General features: G+C 36.4%; 2 protein-coding genes and 1 long non-coding RNA gene across 4 annotated transcripts; 2 read left to right on the top strand and 1 right to left on the bottom strand.

Annotated features, from left to right (window-relative positions):
- Positions 1-7,011: 7,011 nt before the first annotated feature.
- LOC145481737 (uncharacterized) lies at positions 7,012-14,638 on the bottom strand. 2 transcript variants are annotated; one of them, XR_014048675.1, is made up of 2 exons: positions 12,598-14,638; positions 7,012-10,153 (listed from the first exon to the last, which is right to left on the bottom strand). It is a non-coding gene; the product is annotated as an uncharacterized LOC145481737 (long non-coding RNA). The 2 variants fall into 2 exon arrangements; XR_014048674.1 differs by having other exon boundaries at positions 12,946-14,338.
- Positions 14,639-15,626: 988 nt separating this feature from the next.
- LOC145480467 (uncharacterized) lies at positions 15,627-16,902 on the top strand. Its single transcript, XM_081458720.1, has 3 exons — positions 15,627-16,030; positions 16,466-16,615; positions 16,772-16,902. Exons 1-3 carry the CDS (start codon positions 15,721-15,723, stop codon positions 16,900-16,902), a joined length of 591 nt encoding a protein of 196 aa, XP_081314846.1. The 5' UTR covers positions 15,627-15,720.
- Positions 16,903-18,166: 1,264 nt separating this feature from the next.
- LOC145482895 (lactadherin-like) lies at positions 18,167-19,719 on the top strand. The gene is made up of 2 exons (XM_081461539.1): positions 18,167-18,889; positions 19,545-19,719. The coding sequence occupies exons 1-2, from the start codon at positions 18,626-18,628 to the stop codon at positions 19,683-19,685; spliced, it is 405 nt and encodes a 134-aa protein (XP_081317665.1). The 5' UTR covers positions 18,167-18,625; the 3' UTR covers positions 19,686-19,719.
- Positions 19,720-26,702: the final 6,983 nt, after the last annotated feature.

Below are 26,702 nucleotides of genomic sequence, written 5' to 3'. Positions count from 1 at the left end.
TGTGCATAGGTTCTTACAGGAGGCGACTATTCCAATAGAGAGGTTTTTTATCACATGACCAACAAGGGTATAGCCTTCCACTGGTGTTTTAAACTTTAGAGATCGACACAGACCTGAAAAATTGCACCCGTCAATAGGTTTGTGTGCCAATCCTGACAGTCTTTTTATAGAAGATTCGGGTAAGAGAATGGGAGATAATGGATCAAAACAGGCATGGTCTGGGTAATAAATACTTTTTTTTTTTAAATGCAAAAATGTATTGCAATGTGGTGTGGACAAGACTTTCCTACTTTATTACTTACTTTTTGTATTTTATTTTATTTTTTTAGAGCACGGGATAACTATCAATGAGATAAAATCTTCACTCACTTGTTGTTCCATATATACTGTGTGTTAAAATTCAAAGTTTTAAAAATGATCGAATTTATTGATGACTTTGACGGTTTTGGGAAAATTGGATCTTGATTGTCACTCAAGGTCTTCGAAAGGAAAATACAACAGTTTTCTTGCCGTCAACCAAGTTTCTATCATATAAGCTCCTTCTAAGTACGACGCTACGAAATGATAACTCAACATCAGAGATGTATGTTCCCACACCCCACCATTCTGTTTTAATCATACTTTTACCGCGAAATTGGTTGTTTCTTTCAATCTGGATTACGGAGAGAATCAGCTTTCAATTTCATGGTTAACTCCACAAATATAATTAATAATCGCCAGATGTCGTGAATTGTAAAGATAATGTAGCATACGTTCTCAGCTATTGAGATGATTGCAATTGCAAAAATGAATTATATTTCCTTTTTTCCAGTTTTTGACCAAACGATTTTACGAAGCCAAAGTTCACTTGTTGTTATAAGGGGAAAAGAAAAGTAATAATGCAAACAAAATTAGCAGTTTTCATCAATAATAATACCGACATACGCACAGTTTTATGAGGAATATACATTCCACCCGGTACATGGAATGAATTTACTAACCTTGCTTGGCATCTGTGATACAACTTAACAAAGCCCCGCAAAGAATAATCGTAAACAGGCAGAAGGAATAGTCTATCGTAAAAAACATCACGGAAAACTGCATGTATATCCTTCTCTCATGTTTTATGTATCTGCAAATCACCTGACAATAACAAGAGAGTTGCTATGCTGTTCGCTATGTTTGACTATAGTACATCTAAAGGAGTTTGTTGTTAATTATTTATATCATTTGTTAATTGAATCTTTGGTTAATGGAAAACTTGGCGCAGAGGAGGTATGTGTCTATTTCAAACGATAATAGTATGGGCGCGGAGTGTACTTCTCTCACTTTGTTATGGATAAGAAACAAATTCAAAATACTGAAGTTGTTGTTGCCCAAGAAACAGAAAAACTTTATAAGAAAAACTGTAACTGATAAGAACTAGCGAATTAGCATTAGCCTATTAATTTTCCGGTCTAACGTGGAGTTGTTCAAACAGCGGCTCGGCAAGATATTGAAAAGTGTTGATTTTGAGATTTTAGAAAGAGAATATTGCAGAAATGAAACATTAGGTTATTGGTCAGGACAGGTTGTTGAATTGATATATGACAGAATTTCGTTGATACGAAAAATGAAACTTAATGCAAATTTTCCATATTCTATGCTTAAATATGATGCCTTTTATTATCTCATCTATCGGTTTACATGAAGGAACACATCTGACAGAATAAAATATATATCGTAGCAGGGCTGGAAATAGTATTTGCTGTAACTGAGCCAGTTTCAGAGAAAGTGAGAGAAAACAAAAAGAGATCTGCAGTGGGATCCCGTGACCTCAGCGATACAGCTTTGTTGTACCCCATAGAACTCAGATGAAACTTTTAAGCTAATTCATGAGGGCCATGTTTTATCACACTATAGGCTTTTTATTTGGTAGCCGTTTAGCTGTAGAGCTAATAACTAACCCAAATTTTGTTCCTTTAGCGATATTCTAGTTGGAAGTTTGAATACTTGAATAGTTCTATAATTGGAGAACCGGCTACAGGAGTCGCCCTGTCAGAATGGTGCCTAAAATTGAACAATCAGAGGGTTTCTTCATAATTTTGTTCAATCATCTTAGAGTGATTGCTTCTTTTAACATAAACTTGAAACGTAAGGCTAAATGTCCAAATACCCGCAGAATTACTGTTTTTATCTCTCTCCACACGCCTGCAGGTTAGAGTGTGAAGACTTAAATGAAGTATAATAAACCTCTTGTGCCTGATTTTTGCAACAGAGTGATCGATCTTATTTATAAGGAGAGCAACCCTGGCGAAAATGCCATTATCAAAGTGACCCAGCCACAGTGGAACTCATAGCATACTAGAAAATGCTCAAGTTAAAACAAGTCTGCAATTTTATGTTCTAAACAACCGAATTGCGTTAGCCCAATGACTAAAGCAACGTCAGATTGAGGCATTGAGACAAGCGATGGTTGTTTATGAACTCAGTGTCAATAGATTTAGAGAGAGAGCTTTGAAAAGCGCTGTTTCCAGTATAGATACATGTATATTTGTTTTGTTTTAATTATAAATGCCCCCAATAATTGCAATATTCACGAGGCGCTAAATAGCCTCTTTTGAAAACTGTCATTCCTCGATACTCGCGTCTAGTTGTCAAGAAGGTTCGTTGCCAACTTGTTACCTGATTGATCGAAACTGTGATATAATTTTTTCTTTTGGCAGGCTTATCTGGTGTCTTCCAACATTCACTTTTCATTAATCGTGCAATTAGTCAGTTGAAAGATTAGAAGCTGTTTTGAAATTATGACTATAATGATTAACTTCCAAAGATAATTATTCCAAATATCGTGTGCCCACCGATTGAACTGCTAGTAAAGTCGATTTTTGCTTGCCTTCCTCACTCTAATACAAAATAATGGTAGAGAAAAAGTAATAGAAATGAATTATTTTTAGCGAAGGTTCTAGGCATTCACAGCACTAGACTGACATTACGTAGCATTGTATACCAGTCGTACTCTAAAATTAAAACAACCAGAACAGCACGCTTTGTGTATGACAGGTGTTTAAATTTGCAAGCTGAAACTTCAACCAAATTTCAAATTTTTTAGGAGACGCAACGGAATTTGAGTTAACACTTTTTGCCTTGTAAAACAAAAATTGTATATGATTTGTCTCCTGATATGTCATTTACAAAACAACTGCATGGTTATTTCGTGCACGAATCTACTCAGAGGAGAATGACAAGGCTAACTTCGTATGCCTTATTCCTGATGATCGCTGCGGCTAAAGAAGGTGCGTGGCCACAAATTTTTGCTCTCTGTCTTATATCTCATTCCATTTGGTAGCTAAGAGACAACTTTGCAGCCAGTAGAAAATTTTCCTAAATGTCCAGAGTAAAGATCTATCATCCCCTTATAGTGTTTTGCGGCAGACTTGCAAACCTACTTAGTCAAATACGGTAGCGTCATCTTCCTTGCATCTTTCTCAACATGTAATTGTTCTGTGCTTTAATGTGTGCATAAACGGAACGTGAAGTTTACAAAGTGTCCATGTTAATATTAAATAGTTATTTTTCATCAGCTATAAAACAGGCATTTATCATTGTAATTTCGTCTTGTCTAGCTCATCGTACAGCGTTACTGGCTTACAAGTCTTAAGGACAGTGCCTACTAAATACAAAGGTTTTTGCGCCAGGTTAGGACCTTGCGGAAAAAGTAGATCTTTGCAAGGGCTATCGGAATCCACAAAGAAAAAAGAGGGTAGCCACGCATTTTTTCCAGATAATTAGCCTTGAATCTCAACAAAAATGCTGACATCAGCATTTTTCTGAAAATAGAAAGAGAGGATATTTCTTGACAGCTTTCTTTAGAATTCGCCTTTACATACAGAAAAGCAAACACATTTATAAAGATCTGAAAACTACATGGTAAATGGTAACATAAAAACCATTTTTGGTATGTTTTAACAACAAAACCGTTGCAACAGCACTTTTAGCGCCTCTGACAGCCTTCCTCTGTTTCAGCTAAAATACAGCCTAAATATCTTTTGCTCACAACCAGAAACTAATCAGCTGCTGAATAGGCTTGCCACTTCCATTTCATAACATAAAATAAAGGGGTAACCACGCGTTTTTTTAAAGTTATTGATCATTTTTTAAACTTTTTACGGTGCCTGTTACATTTTTTTTCTTGTCACCTCCCCAGTAAGTAAAACATTTGCGTATCTCGCACTTGTTTTGTTGTTGTCACTATTTTCTTGTTTTCGACCAAATACGGAATACATGTACAGCCGGTTTTAACGCAAACAAGTAGAGGGTGTCAAATTGATATTTCCAAAAGTTCTTTCTTATCCATCTACCACTCACGCATAGCTGCTTTCACCATCGACGTTGACTGTCAACAGAGCTCTGCAAAAGAATATATCGTTCTAAATCTAGAAAGTTAAAGAATGTGCCGGTTTCCAGCGCTGCTCTGCAGTTTACTTTAAAAATCCAGGACATCGTTTAAACGTAGTCATTAATAGTTTAGAAGTTTACATCAAAGAGCTTCACTTTGTCTTCCGACGACTTACCAATGCTATGTATTTTACTTTCCTTTTTTTTTTTTTAAATTTTGTCATGTTTTTAATTCAGCATATAGTCCTTTCTGATGATCATGACTGCAGGAAAATCCAATAGAATCCGCAAACCGTGGATAAGGTTCTTATACATCACGTGATCAGGAGTGTGAAACTTCCCAGCCAAGACATGTGTGAAATAAGATGCTACCAAGAACCAGACTGTGTGTCATACAACTACGGTCCAAAACAAAGTGAGGAACCATCGTGTGAATTAAACAACTGCACTTGTTTGCAAGTCTCTGCTGACGAGTTTGTGTCGAAACAAGGTTATACCTACCGAGGCGTTTTGGTAAGAGAAAGAACTTTAAAGTAATCCAACAACCTATATATCAATCAATCAATCAATCAGTCAGTCATTCAGTCTTTCAGTCAGTTAGTCAGTCAGTCAATAAATCAATCAGTCATTCAATCAAGCAATCAAGCAATCAATCAATCAAACAGCCACTAGTTTGACAAGATATCTTAAAGATTTAAGCCTTAACATAAGTATGTTTAATAACATCTGCCAAAATCAGCATTCATAATATCTAATGTATAAAGTCAGGCAGACAGTAGACACTGATAAAGATAAAGATCAAGTTACACCTTGCTGAAATCTATTTCAGAATTCCTGTGCAAGCAGCTCTTGCCCAAGTCACAAGACATGTCAGACAGGGTTTGGTGACCAAGGATACGATGTGTTTGTTCTCAAGGTTACCAAGGGAATGACTGTCAATTAAGATAACCTGTGTCGGGAATATTTTTTTTGACGGAGTAAACGCATATTAGGAGAACTACAAAGAGATTAATTGTCTTTTAAAAACTGTCAACAAAACGAACAGAACAACAAAAATAGGTCCGCAAAACGTACTTGTGTGGGCTTAGATTTACTTTTATTCCATTCAGTTGGAATGCTAGTTTTAAACGTCAGTATTCGGGAGTTAAAGTACTACAAGTGAATAGGCCATCACTAGAAAGATAAAGGTATAAATTTTTATATATAAGGTAATATTGATTATTAGGTATCAACATTGGTGAGTTGTTATTAATTTCATTGAATACTACTTACAGATATCAAATTAACTTGTACATGTGCTGTCAAGAGGGTTTAATTTGCTGCAATATCTAAGCCAGCTACATAATAAAGTCAGCAACTGAGAATTCAACAGTTTGTCCCAAATAGACATCTTGTCAATGATGTCGATTCCACTGAAGTTCTGCATACGTTTTGTCATGACTGCAAAGAAATGTTGTCACGTGGAATAAGAATAAACAATTTGCATACAAGATGTAGGTTCTTTTGTTGATTGCCAGCTTTAAGATGATGTAAAATGTGGTAAAATGTTACTGTAGATGCAGTAAAAACAATATAAAAAAACATATTGTTCACATAGTTTGCATGCTTCTTTTAATACATGTAGATCCTTGTGAAGTTAAATGTATATGTTGATGATTGACTAGTAGTTTGCATAATAATTTCTGGATAGAAGAGTGCATCCATGTTTGTTTCTGGATTCAATATTAATCTTCAAGTGGCTGTTAGCGTACAGTTGTACAAAGAGTTGTGTAATAGAGCTTCCAACGACCCACGTGAAAAGTATACAGTACAGGTTTATCAGCTGGAACTTGATAAAAAGTCAAATGCTACATGACAAACATCATAATTGTGTGTAAAGAAGTGTTCCACATTGCTCAGTGTGCTTCACTCTGGTTTACTAGGTTCTCATGCTCACATGACCTGGTACAGATGTCTCTCATTGTAGGTGTTATAATTATTTTGTCAAACCCAATACTACTTTGATCGGTTGGATCTGTTTTTAATTCAATTCAAGACTATCACAGTATCTACGAGAACCGCTATCTTTCATGAAAGTACTAGCAAGTAATTATGCCATTGATATATAGGGTGATGTATATCGTTAAATACATATTTCCTATTTTGTTACACCTACGATCCCTTTCTTTACTTGGGCCATTTAAATCGTGGAGAAGAGAGCCGAAAGTGAGAGAGCAGAAATGTTAGTGTAAGGGGTTGTTGACATGGCTCATTTACTAGGAAGATACGAGAGAATGTTTCGTTTGGTTTACATGCAAAACTTCGGTCGAGGTGGTTACCAAACTGAGAAGAAAAACAAGATGAAATTGTCGGCGTTAAGCAGTCGACCGCCTTGACATCGCCATGTTTGTTTGTTTTGTTTTGTTTTCGTGTTTTGTTCCGAGTGGTATTATATAGGTGCTCGGATCGTCCTAGCACAAGGATCTTCTTATCTCTCTGCTAGGAAGATCCTAGCGCTTGTGGGATCCTGGTGCCAGGTAGGGTCTAATGTAAACGGAATACAGAAAAGTTATGGCGCTACTGAGGACGAAACTTCTTCCAAGATCATCCTAAATGCTAAAATCTTCTCCGTGTAAACAGGACTAACATTAAGAACATTAGTTGGCCAACCACTGGAAAAGTTGAAAATTTACAGAGTATGTAAATAACATGTAATTAACATGTAAATAATCAAAAAGAGACTGTAAAGATTAATTTACATGATTTTTCCCCTTTTACATGTTTTGGAGGTTTCATGTAAAAAACATGTAAATATTTCAAGTGAAACATGTAAATGATGAAGAAAACACTGTAAATGTTTCAAAGCAAAGGGCTAAGATCATGTAAATAACATGTAAACTGTGCCTGCAAATACTGTAAATAGCCTGTAAATTTCTTGTGATTCAACCTGGAAACCCGTAAATAACATGTAAATTTAATACAGGGAGGCTGCCATAATACTGTAAATAACATGTAAATAAAAAGGGGAGGCTGTAAACAACATGTAAATAAAAAAAGGGAGGCTGTAAATAACATGGAAAATGAAAACAGGAGCCTGTAAATAACATGTAAATCGAAAAAGGGAGCCTGTAAATAACGTGTAAATCGAAAAAGGGAGTCTGTAAATAACATGGAAATCAAAAAAGGAGCCCATAAAGAACATGTAAATCGAAACAGGGAGCCTGTAAATAACATGTAACTCGTAAAAGGGAGCCTGTAAATAACATGTAAATGGAAAAAGGGAGCCTGTAAATAACATGTAAATGGAAAAAGGGAGCCTGTAAATAACATGTAAATCGAAACAGGGAGCCTGTAAATAACATGTAAATGGAAAAAGAGAGCCTGTAAATAACATGGAAATCGAAAAAGGGAGCCTGTAAATAACATGGAAATCGAAAAAGGGAGCCTGTAAATAACTTGCAAATCGAAAAAGGGAGCCTGTAAATAGCATGTAAATGGAAAAAGAGAGCCTGTAAATAACATGGAAATCGAAAAAGGGAACCTGCAAATAACATGGAAATTGAAAAGGGGAGCCTGTAAATAACCTGTAAATTGAAAAAGAGAACCTGCAAATAACATGTAAATCGAAAAAGGGAGCCTGTAAATAACCTGGAAATTGAAAAAGGGAGCCTGTAAATAACCTGTAAATTGAAAAAGGGAGCCTGCAAATAACCTGTAAATTGAAAAAGGGAGCCTGTAAATAACATGTAAATCAAAAAAGGGAGCCTGGAAATAACCTGGAAATGTAAAAAGGGAGCCTGTAAATAACATGTAAATCGAAAAAGGGAGGCAGAAACCCTGTATGATAAATAACTTGTAAATAATAACTTGAAGAAAAATACATGGAATGTACTGTTTTATTGTAATCAAATATGTTGACCTTAATTATAATAGTAGAAAACATGCAAATTTATACAGAATCAGAAATTTATTGCAATCAGAACAAACTCAGTAAAATTTAAATAGTTTTTATATGCCATGAATAAGGTTTACAATGTACACATTGCAACAAATAAAACATGTTTTCTTTTCTTTCTATCCATAACAAGACGACTTAAATGTAATTTTGTGCATGGCCAAAATATTTTAAAATACCATGACTGAGCTCCTTTAACCGAATTCAAGCACTGTTCAAGAAGACTACTAAAATTCAAGACCTTTTCAAGATTGTGCAAAACCATGTCATATTCAACTCTATTTAATTCATAAATAGTAAAATGATTAAGAACTATACTGTTGTCAGCTACAATGAGTGAAAATTTTGCAATTTAGGCGTATTACTAAATTAAAATTGTTTGCAAATGGATACCTGTCTTAAATATATACTAAATTCACAAAGTCAAATGTAACATAATGATAATACCTTTGTCATAAAATGAATGAATAAACTGTTTTTTTCTTACTAAGTAATTAATGTAGGATTAAATTAGCCTTAATAATTATTATGAAAAATGTGGGAGGCACGATGGCCTCATAGTTACATGTAGTGAGCTCAACTCCTGATCGAGCGGTCTGGGTTCAAGCCCTAGGCAGGTACATTCTGTTGTGTTGCTGGGCAACACACATTACTCTCAGTGCCTCTCCACCCAGGTGTATAAGTGGGTACCAGCGAATTTAATGGTGGGGTAACCCTGCAATGGACTGGCATCTCATCCAGGGGAAGTACAAATAGTCCTAGTCACTTCCTGCTACAGAAAGCGGGATAAGCTCCAGTCTGTTGGGCCATGTGGCTCATATGCAGACTTTACCTTTACCTTATTATGAAAATTACTGCAATGTAAGTGTGAAATATTAATCAACTTTTTTCATAGAGTGAATTGTTCTTTTGAAATAACAGAAAATAGGGAGAAAAAACATTTACCACAAGATAGAGATTGACATTTTAAATTCATCATAAAAACATTCATGCCAAAGGAATACTACATTGCATAACATAAAACAAGGCTTCTGACATCTTTTAGGCTATGTTTACAAAGTCACAGTTTCCTTCTTTTTCCAAAACTGTACAGAATCCAAACAGGACAAACATTTTGGACCCCTGACAAAACATTCACTGTAAACAATATTCAAAATTTTACTTTTTCTTTTTGTGATAAAAAAAAACTGTACTGTAAAAAAAAAAATTCATAGGGACCTGTTGAAATTGAAAGGCCTATCTAGTACCATAGTTCCCATAACACATCATAAGTTAACAAATTATTGTTCTGGTACTACATGTATGTAAACATAGCCATTGCTTTTTATGATGAAATCTTATAGCTGCTGTATTGAACAATAAGTATCAACCTAGCAATCTAAGATATTCAAATTTAATGCTAATTCACTAACACAGGTACAGTGTAGGTGATACTTCAAAGCATTGAAAATAATGTTTAACGTGGTTGAATTTATGCCAGAAAGTGTTGAAGGTCACCATGTTAGACTGTAATGCACCAGGGGCCCATTTCTTGAAGGTCCCAAAAAGTTTTCGCACCCAGAAAGCCATACCAAAATCTGAAATCTTATGCTTACAGAGCTGTTTTATTCGCTTATTCTCAATATGAACAGAGGTTTCCTTCACACAAGAAGTTTCAGGCATATACAGCTCTTAGTTTTTAGACACAGCTCAATTAAAGATGGCTTTATGGGCCCAAAAAGTTTCCAGGGCCTTCAAGAAATGGACCTCGGACCCCTTATAGAGTCATAGTTACTGTAGACTTCTCAGTGGCTGATTTTTTCCTGATCAAGCATCAATGCCAAGGAGTATGCATGTATTGACCACTCTCAATTTTACTTCATCCTACAAATAACATAAAACATTTTGTTAAATAAGATAAGTTATGTCTGAGTATGAATCAGCAAATTCTGTGTATGATATCAATCAGCGAATTTTACACTGGAGTTATTATTTTGTTTCTTATCATTCCAATTTATACTGTGACATTTGAAATCAGACTGTAGCCGGTCATGTTAACCAGCCAAAGTAATTTTAGCTCGGTCACGTCTCATTTCTGACTGGTCAAGATATTTACGAAAAAATCAAGTACACGTTATGTGAGCTAAATTAAACCCACAAATATAGTTTGTTTGTTCCAGTCACTGCTAGACCGTTTAAAGATTGGCTTAATATTTTTCTGAACAGATTGAACCCCAGTCGCTCGAATGGCATTCCTATCGATCTTGAACGCATGACAAACAGCAAGCGAATGGTCTTTAGCCGTTCGAACAGATACATGTATGCATTGGTGTATGTTTTCATTAGAGGTCATGATAAAAAAGAGATAAAAACTCTCAGATTTACAGTTGGGGATTTGATTGTTTATTCAAGAATGAACAACGTGACCGTCTCAACATGACATGACTGGTCAACATGACCGGCGATTGAAGTTTTTGGCCGGTCAAGTCACCATTCTGGCCAGACATTGCCCGTTGACCGGCCATTATTTTGAGCCCTGAATATTCATCAATCAAACAGATCATACATCTACATCTGTAGCTACTGTGTGACAAAAAATTTGCATCTCTATTTAGAAGGCACTGAATGTCAGAGGATGTAGAAGAACTAAACTCAAAATCCATGGCAGTAACTATTCAATGTTCACTATCTCCTACATTGTAATAATCATGGACAATAAATCAAACTCCTATCAAACAATGTTTAAATAATAAGTCAAGTTATTTGCAGGCACAATTTGATTGTTTCTTACGTGCACTTATGCTCTATTGGTGGACAAAGGTACAGATGATGTCATAAAAGTTTGTTTTTGTTTCTTTGTTATGTATTACGAAGCAGACAGATTCTATGTTGTTGTGCATCTGTTCAGTAATAGATCACAGAAGACATCAAAATGTGGTAAAAACATCAGTGACACACACCTGAAAAATTCACAGATTCTGTGACACACTCTAGTAATGGCTTATGTGACTATTTTTTGTTTTTACCACATTTTGATGTCATCTGTGATCTACTCAAGGCAGGAAAAAACCCAGGTCTGATTTCCTCAGCCAAGTAAATTTTGCTCTTGGGCAAGCGAAAATAGAAGTTCAGTGGCCCAATTTCCAGTCATTCCATTTCAAAACTTAACACCTAAAGATTAGTTAATTATTAGGTTGAAAGCAAGAATTAGTTTGGAATCCGAGTGTACTTCATTCGCATTTGTCCTCTGATTTCCTTACTGGCCACCACACTGGCAACTAATATTTAAGTGGGGCAAGTGAAAACTGAAATTGACTGGCCCACTGGGCAAGTGACTTACATTTTTTTTTCCTGCCCTGCTACAGATGCATGAACAGATGCATGACACATGAAACCTACATGTATTTGGTATGAGCCCAATTTCGTACAAGTAAAATGTACAGCTGTGACAGGGCTCTAAAGTGCTCTCTGGTCATCCCAGGGTAAGGTAATCGATTGAAATTGATCCATAAATTGATATGAATCAATAAATTGAAATTAATGTAAGTGTTATCAGTGCTATCAATCAATTGAAAGAAATTCGTACTCACATGCTAGAAAAGTTTCAAGTTATCAGTTTGATTTTACCAAATTTATCAGTCATTAGAGAATCAATTGAAAGTTGGTCTCTCTTTGTTAGTTCACCTAAACTGTAGAAAAATTGTCCCTCAACACAGTGTTTGATTGCAACTTTTTTTATGTAGATTTCAAAGGCAGTACCAAAAACCCCCAAAACATAGTCCCTGATACATGTATGCCAGCAAAATATTCTGTTTACGAGATACAATGTTATGTTTTTATGCAGTTGTATTCATGATTTCATATTTCACTTTAAATCTTTTGTTCATTTCTTTCTTATTAAATGTTGCTTAAAAGATAAGCTAGCATCAGCAAAATTGATAATGCTTATTGAAAATTTGATCACAATCGATGACTCATGACAAATCCTTTTATTGATTTCTGATATCATTGACTAATTTCTATTGATTGTTATGAAATAATCGATTGACTATACTGTGTCATCCAAGACAAGTAGATTTTCCTGCCTGGGCAAGTTACTCTTCCTTTTTTTCAAGTCCTGTGTAGTTTTCACGACAGTTTGAGGTACATGTATACCTCTTCATAAAGTATCATAGTATTTTTTTTGTGAAAGAAAATACCACAACATTTAACTTACTACAGTATCAGCACCAGTGGATGCAATGTCCATGTACAGTTGTGTATAACAGCATATTGTAACTTGCATGTAGGTACAACTGTAGACACTTGAGTAACTTCAGAATACTTACTCTAGCATAAGAGAAATTTCTCTGCTGAAGATGGCACATTACATTTTAGCTTACTAGCATTCACATCAGAGGGCAACATAACCTTACAAGAGCATGCATCAGAAAGAATCATGAGGTGCATATAAGCCAATAACAAATGTCGCATGCTCATGCTCAGTTATCGAGAACAGATAATAACAGATAATAAAGCTCTTTATGTACGGCAGGTAAACATCACCAAAGTCGATTCCACAAGCAATGTAACTTCTCCTTGATAATGACACATTCACAACCAAAGGCAAAACGAAATGTATACGTATCTTGACGTTACTTTACTCTGCTCGTTCAATTTATGCAAAACTTGCTTACCTGTTGTTTTTGTTGCCTGTAATCGCTATCTTCAACTTCTGGGTAACGGTAAACTTTGCCTTGAAACCGTTCACGGTGACGAAGCGAAGGTAGAGTGGATTTTGGCCCGCTAAAACAGAGCTCGAGTTCGATGCAAGTTCCAACGAACTGCCAAACATGGCGGGAGAACCGAGAGAACCTGGTACCTAACATGAAGACCGCTGATTCCTGCTTGTTGGAGATCGGGCAATCACAAGGCTGGTATGCTCTTATAAAGGGACTGGGATAACAGTGATGGCAGTGAAAGTACAAAACGGTAGAAATCACCAAAACAAAACAAAACAAAACAAAACAGAACAAAAAACAAAGAAACAGTGAACATGCAAGGGCAGACTTAGTTGTATTAATCTTACTTGTAGAATGTGCATGTTTCGGAATATTTAACGCTCTAAATCGATGATATTTCGTTCATTCTCAGCGGTTCAGGGGCACAACTGTGACCTCGAACTTTCGCGATATGAGAAGTTTAATGTTTGTTGTTTTCGGATTGTTAAAAATGTCATTTTGGGTACCGAAAAAAAGTCAGCTATCATTTTCGGAAAGGCGATAAGACCTAACGTTTTCGGGAAATGGACAAAAAAGCCCTAATAAGTTCGAGAATACTCAAGCTCCTCTAGAATAACCGAACAGATAAATTTTTTTTGCGCAACCTAAAATTAACCTACAGATCTTTGAAAGTACACCAGATAGCCTAAAACAGCGTTGAAAAGCATTCGAGAGGAAACGGTCGCTGGGTGTTCCTTATGATTCCCTGCCTAACCTAACTCCGCGTCAGTTCAAACTCGATCACCAGGGCTCTTTCCGTCTTGAACTCACACAACACGTGACGCTTTCATGGTCCTTCATGAATAAATACGTACGTGTCCGAGAATGAATTTTTCTCTTTTCTAGAGACGTAAGCTTGGGACGCCTGCATGTGCAGTAACAATTCTAGTTTTATTTTGTCGTTGTGGATGCGCGGAAAGTTCACAAGAAGACAGCTTCGTTAGTGCGGTGTCGCACCCGTGCAACTTCTAGGTTTTCCATTTACATGGTTTTTACGTGTTTCTTACAGGCCCCCTTTTTTCATTTACATGCTTTTTACATGTTTCTTACAGGCCCCCTTTTTTCATTTACATGCTTTTTACATGTTTCTTACAGCCCCCCTTTTTTCATTTACATGGTTTTTACATGTTTCTTACAGCCCCCCTTTTTTCATTTACATGGTTTTTACATGTTTCTTACAGGTCCCCTTTTTTCATTTACATGGTTTTTACAGGGTTACAAACATAACATTTCCAGACTTTTTACAGCATTCGCTTGAATTATTTACACGTTCCTCACATGGTTTAACAAAGCAATTTACATGTTTTTTACAAAGCCAGAAACTGTAAAAGTGCGTAAAATATTTTACAAGTTTTTACATGTTCTTCAAATGATCATTGTCGACAAAGACAATGTAAATCACTATTTACAGAACATTTACATGCTGTACTAAAAGCTGTAAATTTCCTGTAATTTTATTTTACAAAACCCTAACATGTAAATTGTAATTTACAAAGAATGTAAATCAAGATTTACATACTGTAAATTACAATTGACATGTCCATGTAAATTTTCAACTTTTCCAGTGAACGCCAACTTTTAAAACAGTACGAAAAAAAAAAAAAAAAACATAAACGCTAATCCGAAAGGTGAAGAATTCCACTCGATTGTTTGACTAGTTTACCAACCGTAAAACTGATATAAAACAAGCGAAATAATCTCATGAAGAATTTGATTTCAGTGACACTCGACCATACATGTGTACGTGTAAAAAATGAATACTGACAACCTACATGACAGGGGAATAAATTAGACGAGATCTTCAACTTCCCATTTTGTGATCACACTCCATTAAGCTAGTTCAAAGACTTAAATATTTTCCGATATGATTAGAAACCCTTACGCCAAAAGCTAAGCTCAGGAATGAGAAAACTAAAAAAAAAAAAAAAACATATTCTTTTCAATTTCTTGCAACATGTGTACTTAAAAGAAGTGTATGATTGATCGATCAAAACTGATTGCCAAGGCTACTGGAGACCTTCAGCGGTGACTTTCACAGAATCTCTTCCACTCGCGTTGCTTTTAACTGAAAATAATAGTTATAACAATAATAATAACAATAAAAATAATAATAAAAAGAAAACGATAAAGCTAATAAAATGTAGCATCGATTTTTCAGAGAATTTTTCGCACTAGCGTCGCTTTTAACATAGCAATGATCAAAAAAGTGGGACAAAATCGCAAAGTTTACATAATGTAGAATCAAGGAAATAATTATTTTAAAGATTTAAATTGATCTATGTGTCAGTGTACGCAGGCCTTCAAACGCAAAACTGACGATGTTTGCTGCACTAAAATGCCTGCCTATGTATTCGCGTGTGCGACCAAACAAATTGCACCATGTCAATTACCTGCATGATGGACTTTAAAAGTGTGTCAAGCATTTCCGATCTTTGTACCATGAAAGGGCCTAAGTGAGGAAGTATTTAAAATGCCAGTTAAGTGCAACAGTGATCGAGGAACATTTTGGCAGAGTTTTGTGAAATCGCTTAAATCTACGAGCCCTATCAATTCGCTTTGCTACTAAAGGTTTGCAAACTGAACGAAGCTTGAGCTTTATGAGTGTCTTATTTACATTAAGTATTTTATATTTAGATTTTATATTTAGATTAGTCTCTCCTACAGTTACAAATTGCAAAATAGACCAGGAAAATGCTGTGGACTGTTCCATGTTTCTTCTTCTTCGCCGGCTTCTTCATAGACTGCGTATCTGCCGGTGAGCAATGCAGAGAAGTACGAAGCATAAATGGGATGGCTCTACAGGGATTCGTCTTTAAAACTTTCTCCGTAAGAGCCTTTCACGAGTGTGATATCAGTTGTGAAATGGAACTCACCTGTCAAAGCTATAACTACGTCGTAGGGGAAAATTCGTGCGAACTGAGTAACCGCACCAAAGAGGCAAGACCTGAACATTTCCGCTCAGACCTGGCACGTGTTTACCTACGACGCTTGAGCAATCGGGGTATGTACGACATTTTTAGGAAGCCTTGGACGCCAATCAGAAGTCCAATGCTTTCTTTGAAGCCTACTACAAATCGACTTTTTGGTTGCGAAAATGCGAGCTTTCAAACTTACAAGTGGAGAGTTGTGGTTGCCGTTCTTGGTTCAGAATTAAACGTTTAGCGTTCTAGTAATGCCAGATATATCCCTCCCCCCTCCCCCCTCCCCCTCCCCCTCCCCCATCCCCGGCTAGGTAACAGCTTTTTCTCGAGGTTCTGGCATTGGTCATCGACTCTTAACAGGAAAACATATGTGTATGTATTAAGAAAATCACAATTCCGGTGCCATCTCATCAGCCCGTAGACCCTTGTTCGACAGAAACAAAGTTTATTATCATGATAAAAACTATTGTGGACTTAGTATATTTCGTAATATCTTTTTTTTTTCTTGATCAAAGCTCCTCTGGGTTCCATTCCGGAGCTCCCAGCGCACTCATGTCAAGAAATAAAGGCGAGCGAAGGCAAAGACACCATTAGCAGCAAGTACTGGCTTGATCCAACTGGGAATGGGGCAGCAGCTTTGGTTCATTGCGATATGAACTTAGAAGGTTATTGATAATCAGCTTTCTTTATGTCAGTTGTGGTTTTGCTTTGCGTATAGCTCGCCTTTCGATGCTATTGATTGCTTCTTTGTGTAAAATATATTTAAATTTCTGGTTTTCTCTCTGAGTATGAGAGAATTGTTTTAACTGTTTGTAATCTAGACATCGAAGAATGTATCACCGGCAACCATTATAATTGTGACGTGAATGCAAACTGCACCAACACTGTTGGCGGACATAACTGTACTTGTAAGGGAGGATTTGCTGGGAAGTGGTCGCTCGTGTCCATGTAAGCTGTATTTTCGAGTAAACCGGTTGAAAAAGCTGTAATAACGTACTGCATGTAAAACTTCTGCCATATCTGTTCTATAATATACTCGGAACTATCTCATTGAAATCATACTTCTCGATCAGCCGGAATAAGATTATGGACATTGCTTGTATGAGCCCTCCTCTGTTTACCTGGGAAGGGCACTTATGAGTTTCAAACGTATAGTGTGTCTAACATTTATTGCGTCTGAGGAAATATGGGACGTACAGACTGTTTGGTCCGTTGATTATAAAAATTAGAAGAACGTATTCAGAGTCGAGATACGTTCGTCTGCTTTTTTCGTATGGTATTTATAAAGAGAAATTATGCTTCTAAGATGTACAATGCGTTTGTTTTCTGCGTTTTTTTGTCGCATATAGATTTATACGACTCATTTTCCGTATTTACCTAGAGGCTTCAAAATCTCACCAGTATTCATTGAGCTCTTGAGGTGAGCTCCCGCTGATGATAATTGCGATGCCTGTATTACCAACTTGGTAGAAATGAGCGCGTTCGTCTAATCAAGCTTGGATTTTGTTTCTTTTTGTAATGTACATTCCTGGTGCTAAGTTTGAAGAACACCGCTTCAATATTTTTAGAGATATTCTTTATTCAGTATTTTACCGTTTTAGTTGCACAACTGATGACGTCATCAGCTTCCTAATTTGGATAATACAAAAACGACGATATCTCTAAAACGAAAAAAAGATATTCCACAAAGGAAAACGTAATTCTTCTGTATTTGAGAAAGCCTTTCAAATCCTTTCAAATAAGCAGCAATTATTTTTCAGTTCATAGGCACTTTAAACCCCACAGCTCGCTCTCGGTTACGCTCAAAATGTTCTTGAAGCACGGCCATTCCATAAGATAAACAAACACACCTTGTATCTCCTCTGCCGGTTTGAAACCTTTGCCAAGCGCAGGTTTGAAGATGGGGAACAACATGGTTGTTAAATTGACTGAATCCGACATAAAATGGTTCACTAAGGAGCACCAAAATGCCAAAAATGCAACAATTAAGAAAGGGACTTCATGAGGCTTAAAAGTAAACCAAAGATATTCCAGCCACTGAGCCGCCGAGCTGCAGTTCACATACGCCGCTGTGCTTTCGATTCACCGTTGAATAGTTTTTGTCTACATCATAAAATTAACATTGAACTCAAAGATATGAATTTCATATTCCCCTTACAAAAACAATACTCCACTAGTTCGCGTGATATTGTTTTTTGCTACTCGAAGATAACATTCATATCTTTGAGCCAACGTGTAATATCCTCTGTATATTATGCGCCTGTTCACCGGAGAGGAGACCAAGACGAGCGGACTCCGACCATATCTCCGCCGCTGACCAATCGCTGTTCAAACGTATAAGATAACTCGCAAATAATTATAAGCGACGGAGCTCTGCTATCATAACCTTGGTCTGAATATAAGCTCTAAATTCGAAATTCGAATTACTATAAGATTTGAAGAAAATGTTGTATCAATGATAAGATTGATATGCTGGATAGTACATTTGTGATTAATAGCTTGTTTAATTGATGTCCCGGACGGCATTTGATTAAAATATTCGTACGCAGTAACACGATTGTCCTTTTTATTGCTTTTTTTTTGGTTTGTTTGTTTGTTTGTTTGTTTTTTTTGGTCGTCTTTCAGAATGTGGACCTGTTGGTGTGGAGGATAGGAACAAAATACCAGATGCCAGAATGACGGCAAGCACATACTACTATAGTGATAATTATCCATACTATGGCCGGCTGAATGAGAACAGGGGAGATGGAGCTTGGTGTACAAAGACAAAGAGAAACAGAACAGACTATCTTCAAGTTGATATGGGTGCATTGCACACTGTTTGTGCAGTGGCAACACAAGGAGAAAAAGAATACACTGTTTGGACCACCAGCTACAAAGTGCATCTTTCTACAGATGGAGTAACATGGAACAGCTACAAGGAAAACAATGTTGAAAAGGTGACTAAGATAATGTACTCTCACTATCGATCTTGCCATACTATACTCTCATAACTTTAAGACACCTTTTGGTATAGTTTGAAGCAATTTCATTAAAACAGTATTCAACTGTCGGTTGATTTACTATAATGATGAAAAAAGTAGAATTTGAAATGCTTTTACGATCTACTCGAGTTCAGAAATATATAACTTTTTTAATTCTTGTATATTCTATTTGCCATACAATATTGTTTAAGACATTGGTATTAGATTTTTCCATATCACATTTCGTTGGCGCAAAATTCATGTTTAATTAGCCGGTTTTCAATGTTTTTGTTTATTGTTTCTATGGAAATATCGATTACCTTAAGAATTTCATAATACCAAACTTCAATGCATTTCCAGTCACTGGTGTAATTTTCATATTGATCCGATAAAGAGTGGACTGTTAAAAAGCTGTTTGAAAATGAGTGGTATGGTCCAAACAAAAACTGTATCGAGACATGTTAATCATAACTGACACGCGAACTGGTCACACGACTATTTTATAATTGATAATTTATTCTTATTACACCAACTTCTCTTTGATGCGCACGAGTTTATCAGCAGAGCAAGCATATTTTGCGGCCATTATTTCTGTCAGATAACACTTATAAGGGTTATTTTCGGTTTGCAGGTGTTCGCAGGAAACACAGATCAAAACAGTATTGTGAAGCATTCACTCATTCCTGTCGTTAAAGCAAGATTCGTGAGATTTTATCCCGTCACACATCACCAGCATCCCTGTATGAGAGTTGAACTATTCGATTTAAAGTAGTTACACCGAGTTGGTTTGCCATGAAAACAATGAGCCCGACATAACCCTTTCTCCAGAGATGTGCTCGGTAATTGTGTTTTCTTAATTTCGTCAAATAAATTATACCAAGAAAGTAGACAAACTGAGATATAAAACTTGTCATTACTTACACCTGAAATTGCTCTCAGGTGCAACGAGCAAAGATGAGCAAATCGAAGAATTATTGCACGGTCGAAATCCTCTCTAAGCAAAGGCATATACCGTGTGTTATTGATAAACCAGCTTATTCCGTTGGAAAACATTATGTGTTTTGTTTGTCTTTTGATTTCTTGTTTGGTTTTCGTTTTGTTTTTATCCATGTCCAAAGTGAAAACGATCAACATGTGAAAATCGTTTGACAAATGTTTAAACGAGAGAGCATAACATAGGAATGACCATTTGCCTCCCAATGGGAATTCCCCCCTCATCGGGAGGCAGCGTGGTCGAGTGGTTAGGGCTCCGGACTTGGTTGTAAATAGCCAACTAGTCTGCCTCCCTACAGTTTTCAAGCCTATTGTGTGTTTATTTGAAATATTTGTTTCTTTCAGTTTATTTGACATGCCTGAGAACTAGCAAGGTGAAGCTAAGTTTATTGACCACTATTAACCAAAATAATTTGAAAATAGTAATTGGTTTGAACCCAGGAGTATCAGTAGCTCGCATAGTGTGATCGTCCGGGCGAGGGTAGTTCTGAAAAGAACTGCTGACAACAGTTTACATGTGTTTTGCAACCAACACCATCATGGCTAAACTGACCAATAACTTTCGGCGCACAAGACAGACTTATAACACCATCGACTGACAAACACTATTCACTTGTCTCTGAGGATGACTTCTGCTCAAGTTGTCTTTCAGTCAGTCACCAGCAACAGTTCTTTTTAGAACTACCCTCCACCGGACGATCACACTACATGAACAACATTTAAGAGGCTGTCTCTGTAAGAACCGACCACTGATTTTACTTCGAAAATTCGATTTTTCTCATAAGCTGGGATTTCGAAGCCCTTACCTAGTCAATCACTAAAATTAGTTTTATTTCATTAAAAATTGCAATTGAAGTTTGCTAGGATTGATTGAAGTTCGGTCCGCTCGACACAAGTTTCATGCCCGCCGAAACTGGAAAAATGGCACATATTGCCGACGCTCTAAAAAGATAATATTCGCACAAAAGTCCCAATTCTTTTTTTCAACTATAGAGCTATTTTCGCGTTTGGTTCAAAACTCGATTTAACGGGTAGAAAATCTTCTTTTAATCGTTGAAGGAACAACATTGAATTATAATTGCAACATGGCTAAACAAACTGCTGGGATATATCTATAGTTGAAAAAAAGAATTGGGACTTTTGTGCGAATATTATTCTTTTTAGAGCGTCGGCAATATGTGCTATTTTTCCAGTTTCGGCGGGCATGAAACTTGTGTCGAGCGGACCGAACTTCAATCAATCCTAGCAAACTTCAATTGGAATTTTTAATGAAATAAAACTAATTTTAGTGATTGACTAGGTAAGGGCTTCGAAATCCCAGCTTATGAGAAAAATCGAATTTTCGAAGTAAAATCAGTGGTCGGTTCTTACAGAGACAGCCTCTTAAACATTTAAACATTTAAACATAGGTTTGTGTCATAGGTGGTCAAAGAAGTAAAACCAGCAAAGACAATCAGCTGTTAAAGGTATATTTAACAATTAGACCCGTAGCCCGCAAGGGTTACGGGTAAATAGCCCATGAAGCGAAGCCAAATGGGCTATTGACCCGTGGCCCTTGAGGGCGAAGGGTCTAATTGTTTTAGTATCACCCAACTAGTCGGACAGAAAAGGCAATAATAAAGTTAGCAAATGCAAGTTAAAGAAATATTTATTTGGGAATAAAACGAAAGAAAGCGTCGCGCTCAATTGCGCCAATTTCGCTACTCGAGGACTATTACTAATAGTGCTCTAGTAGCGTAGCCAATCAGAATGCAGGATTTGCATTAGTCCACTAGTTGGGTGATACTAAAATGGAATAGTTTTACAAGAGGACTAACAAACTAAGGAAGTCAAATTTGTAGCTGACTGTTATTGGAGCTTCTTCATAGTTTGGGTTATTAGCTAATTGACAAGACCTTTTGCAAAGTTGTCAGCTGTTATAGCAACAACTATCCACTTCATCGTCCCTCCTCTCCTCCTCCCCCCGGCCCATACACTACTCCTCCGCAGGATTCAATGGTGCCGCAAAACGCGCTGGCCTTGTCAGATGTCATCGCTGTATTTACCATAGGGGAATTCGTCATGGGTAACGCCCGGAGTGAGGGGACTTCTCCCAAGAACGCTCTGTACGGGAATTCTCCATCCGAAAAGGGTATATTTTTTCAGGCTTAAGGTATATAAAAGGGTAGGGATTTTACAAGTTGATGCATATGAAATGGTGGGGAAATCTTTCATTTGGATATAACGTGAAAGGGAAGTGAATGTTGTTAGAACGTGTTGTTAGCATCTGCTGGTAATGCTTGATGTTCTTCCGTAATATTGTTCATTGACTTCACACCAAAGGTTTAGAAAAAAAATGTAGTGTTCTGAAAGTAGGTGCGTGAAAGGGCTACTTTTTTTTTAGTTCATTCATGCGTGAAACGCAATGAATGAGATTTGTGAGGGATCAGATGTGGACGGAAGTGTTGTAGACCGTGGACGAAGGTTGTTGACCGTAGACGGAAGTTGTAGGCCGCGAACGGAAGTAATCACATGCTACCCCTCTCCTCTTAGTAAAAGTCAAAATTAACCTCGAGGACGCTGAGAGACACATGTACAAAGGAAAGACATGTTTTTTTTAAAGTTAAGTTAAAGTAAATAAAGTAACATTATTTGTAAAATTTGCAACTTGGATCGAGAAGTCGAAATGTTCAGACCTAGGGCACCATAAATGCGTTATTTGACAATACACATGCACACATCCCACCACGAGGGATTCAACGAGGCGGTGGCAGCCATATTGGTTAAACAAATAATTGCTTTCGTATTGGTGAGTAATAATTGCTGTATTATTATGCTTTTCCTTTGGAACTCTTCAACATAACTGAAACGCACTAGCAGCCAAGATACTGTAGTCGCACTAAACCATTTTTATTCGAGCTCCAATTTCGAGACTTTCGAGGCTCGCACGAACAAAAACCGTACTGCCAGACAATCTGCCGAAAATCAGCAATACATCAGTACGTGAACACATACCACGAAATAATCTCTTATCAAAAGTTGCTTGACATGGCTACCAGTCACATCAGATCAACCAGAGGCAATGTTATCGGGTTTATAACGACGAGACTGGTTTGTAAGTTTAAATTATTATGTTTAACATGGCTCAAAACAGTTTTCTACAGGTAGATTTTGATGGGTCATTATAACCACTATTTGGTATCAAAAAAACTACCCAGTCATCGGTGAACATCATTTCCGCGACACAATAGATCACCATAGCAAAAGCATGACCTGCTAAAATTCAAATACGGCATGGTGAATTTGTTTATTTCATCTAATTTTAATAAACATGATAAACGTTGCAATTGGCCATTGTTGACAAAATTTTAGAACCTTTCATTACACAGAAAATAGACTTTTGTGCAAAAACGAATAAGAAATTTAATCCTCCGTACAGTAGAAAAGTTTCTTGTAAAGCTTATTCAAACTTTTACATCATAACATATGAAAACTATCGCCAAATTAAAATATATTTTTATAAGGAAGTAAAGCAAAAAAATTTCTAGCAAAAACGGTTAAACTCAAATTGAGTCATTATGTGAATTATTGAATACTTATTGTGTCTATTTGTTTTTATTTGAGGGGTCACTATGGTGACATCGAAAATAGCCATTCTAATTAAAAAGACATGAAAATAAAAACGAAGCAAAAAGAAAAAAAAAAAGAAAGAAACGCAAATAATTTCAAAGCCAGGGTAGTTAGTCAATGAAAGTTTGTGTGGATGTGATTTGTGATTTCCCATAAAAGTGTCTCAGTCAAATTTAATTGACCCCGAATTTTACATCCAGTTAAACCAAAGCAACTCTTCCTTCTCAGAAAATATATATATATATATTTTCATTCTCTGTAATGAGACATTATCAACTCCTTTGAAAACCCTTCCCGACAAAAGATTGCAGGGCGCAAGCAACCATTTATGATTAAGGTGTACATATATGGTGATCTTCGATAGGAAAAGCTGATACTAGGGTGATTAAAAATACCTGGCTTCATTAAGATCAGCGTTTACTCGAGGTTCAGTCCCATAATTGACACACACAAAAAAAAATTAATAAAAGCACCTTTCACTAAGGGAAAGATCTATTAGCAGAGGACAGCATATGATTATGGACCGCCAATAGTACATCTTGTTTTCGCGATTGATGAAAAAGGAAAAAAAATTAATAAACAGCCAGAGAAGATCAAGGTAGTTGCCTAGATCTCTTCTGGTTAACAATCATTCCCAGCAGTGGAGGTGGCTTATAGGTGGATATTACATCCGCCACTAGCTAGTCAAAGCAGTATGGTAAACTACCTAAAGAAATGGATTTAGAAGAATTCAGAATGCCCTTTGTAAGTAAATTCGCGCACAAAATGTGCAGCAGTGAATGAGCGCATGATGCAGCAGGTAATTAACAAGGGAAATCAAACATGGCTTGTGTGTTTTGTGAAATTGCAGAACGGTTTCAAACTTTGGTTTTAAACTTTGGTTTTAACTTTGATTAATGGCAGAATTACTTGCCAGTACCTTCTTAAAAGATAGCAGTTCCCTTAGAGACTGTGATAGTCTTGTATTTAATTGCTTCCAGTCACGTAGGGGCCAAACCACCCCCCTAATGTTTCATGAAGGCTATATTTGCTTGGTTTATCTCTTTCTGAACCAAGTTTGGCAGACGAGATTTATTTGTTCTCCAGTTTATTTTAATTTGGAAGTTGTGACAAAATGTCAGATTATAACGTCATAATTGATGACGTCACCAAAACGTGCTATAATTTTTTGTAAAATCTGATGTAAAGATTATGTCATTGGAAAGGCCTTAACTTGAGGAGTAAAATGCCGGAAACCGTTTTTTGCTATGATGATTATTTTTCGAGATATGGTAGATTGATATTTTTTTGCTGTCCCCCCCGGAATTTGCTTAACCATACTGTCCTTCTTAAGTCAGTCTCGTGGGCCGCTTTGCTTTAGTCGTGTATCTGTACTGTGTGCGTGCGTGCGTGTTGCTTTAGAGAATGTAATGATAACCGCGCTACAGTCATTATGTTACAACCTGGTGCAAGTGATTCGTGTAAGTAAGATTGATAACGTATTGTAAGTAATATAACAGTAACTTCATGTAACGCCTTGTAAGTAGTTAATGTCATACGTAGTAAATAATGTTTGTAAGCAAGAAATATGATGCACTTTAAGTAGGTAAAATAGCATTTTGTAAGCGACGATCATAAACTTGCACTGTATCAAGTGATAAGTCGATGTTAGTACTGTGTTGTAAATTGTAAGCTTTTAAGGTTAGTATTTTGTACTTGTAACGTAATATATGCCATATGTTAGTAATGTAAATAACGTTGGCATTGTAGCTAACGTTAGTATTGTAAAGCACATGGATCTTCCAATAAAAAAAAAAAGTCAGTCTCTCTGGTTTATTTTTTTTTTTTTTCTGTTTTATTTCTAGGAAGGCTAATAATCTAGAAAAATAGAAAGCTTGATGTTGTCAAAAATCGTATGGTTTTAGAAATTTGATTTTCGGCTTTGTTAAGAAAGTATTAACAGTAAAAAACGGGTGACGTCACAGGTTTTGACGTAACAAAACTTATTTTTATGCAATAACACTAGAGGAATAATTTTTTCTTCCGATTTTCCTCTTTATTTTTGCTTTAGTCATCTGGCACATCACATATGCAACATAGCTGCATTTGCCGGAACAAAATTATGGCTCCAATTTGGGGATTTTTCTCAAGGGGGGACCCCATATTTTGCAGAGTTTTTTCTCATGATTAAAAATTCCATATTTCATTTAATGTTTGTGATATGGACAAAATTTTTTCAGGTTTCAACTCCCCTTGATGTGCTCTTCCGAACACATTGTAAAAAATATTCATATTAAAAACTTCAAAAGTGGCAAAAAAACATGACGTCATCACTGCGACGCCACAACTTTGACATTTACTGACATTTTTCACGTAAATATAATTCGCAATAGGTCTCCTGCTCATCTGCCAAGTTTGGTGTAGAAAGAGTCAATACCTTTTAAATAATGCGAAATAATGTGAAATACCCAAGAACTCGCGAAACATTTGGGGGGTGGTTTGGCCCCTACGTGAGTCGCTCAGCCTTAAATGAGGATAAGCAGCTGGCACCAGCTACAATAAGCTATTGTATTGAAGCCTAATACTTTTTGTGGGCGGACGGTTTTGAGACAACGCAATCATAAACGGGAAGTTGAGTTTTCCCTTCTCTGGCGTTTAATGTCGTCTTTTCACGAAAACAAAAAAATTAAAAAATATATTGAAAGGAGAGCTTCGCAACTCATTGGTGGAACTGGGTTGAAAATGTGCTAGGAATAAAATCACTAATCTAGTTGACGTCCGTGATTCTAAAACGTCTGCACCCATAAAAAGCTCTATCAGGAACCCAACTCTGACAAGTCAAAATACAGAAGACATTCATGATACCGTGATTCGAGACTGAAAGAAAATTATATTGAAGACAACAAACAACATGAGTGGAAATCAGAGCAATTATTTCCTGAGTTGACACTAAAAATTAGCAGCCTTGAGATGTTTCAATTAATTTGAAACTCCTGGATTACGCTGAATAATAGATTAATCTCATTGAGGGCCAAATCTAAAACAATTCATTGAGTGTTTTTTTTTTGTTTTTGTTTTTTTTTTTTTTAATTCCCGCCCAATTTAATAATTTTAGGGGCAAACTTTGATAGAGAGCAAAATAACACCGCCACACAGGTTGATATTCAAGCCAATGTTTCTGAACGTCAAACGGAGCGATTTTTCTGAC

Source organism: Orbicella franksi, chromosome 3 (genome assembly GCF_964199315.1).
Source record: "Orbicella franksi chromosome 3, jaOrbFran1.1, whole genome shotgun sequence".
NCBI classification, from domain to species: domain Eukaryota; kingdom Metazoa; phylum Cnidaria; class Anthozoa; order Scleractinia; family Merulinidae; genus Orbicella; species Orbicella franksi.
This window is presented reverse-complemented; position numbering and strand designations above follow the sequence as displayed.

What these genes read in the sequence shown, in the direction of transcription:
- LOC145480467 (XM_081458720.1), top strand. Translation starts at nt 15,721, where the DNA reads ATGCTGTGGACTGTTCCATGTTTCTTCTTCTTCGCCGGCTTCTTCATA. An exon ending in ACGACGCTTGAGCAATCGGG is followed by an intron (nt 16,031 to 16,465) that starts GTATGTACGACA and finishes TCTTGATCAAAG; the next exon opens with CTCCTCTGGGTTCCATTCCG. An exon ending in TTGCGATATGAACTTAGAAG is followed by an intron (nt 16,616 to 16,771) that starts GTTATTGATAAT and finishes TTTGTAATCTAG; the next exon opens with ACATCGAAGAATGTATCACC.
- LOC145482895 (XM_081461539.1), top strand. Translation starts at nt 18,626, where the DNA reads ATGACGGCAAGCACATACTACTATAGTGATAATTATCCATACTATGGC. An exon ending in AGGAAAACAATGTTGAAAAG is followed by an intron (nt 18,890 to 19,544) that starts GTGACTAAGATA and finishes TTCGGTTTGCAG; the next exon opens with GTGTTCGCAGGAAACACAGA.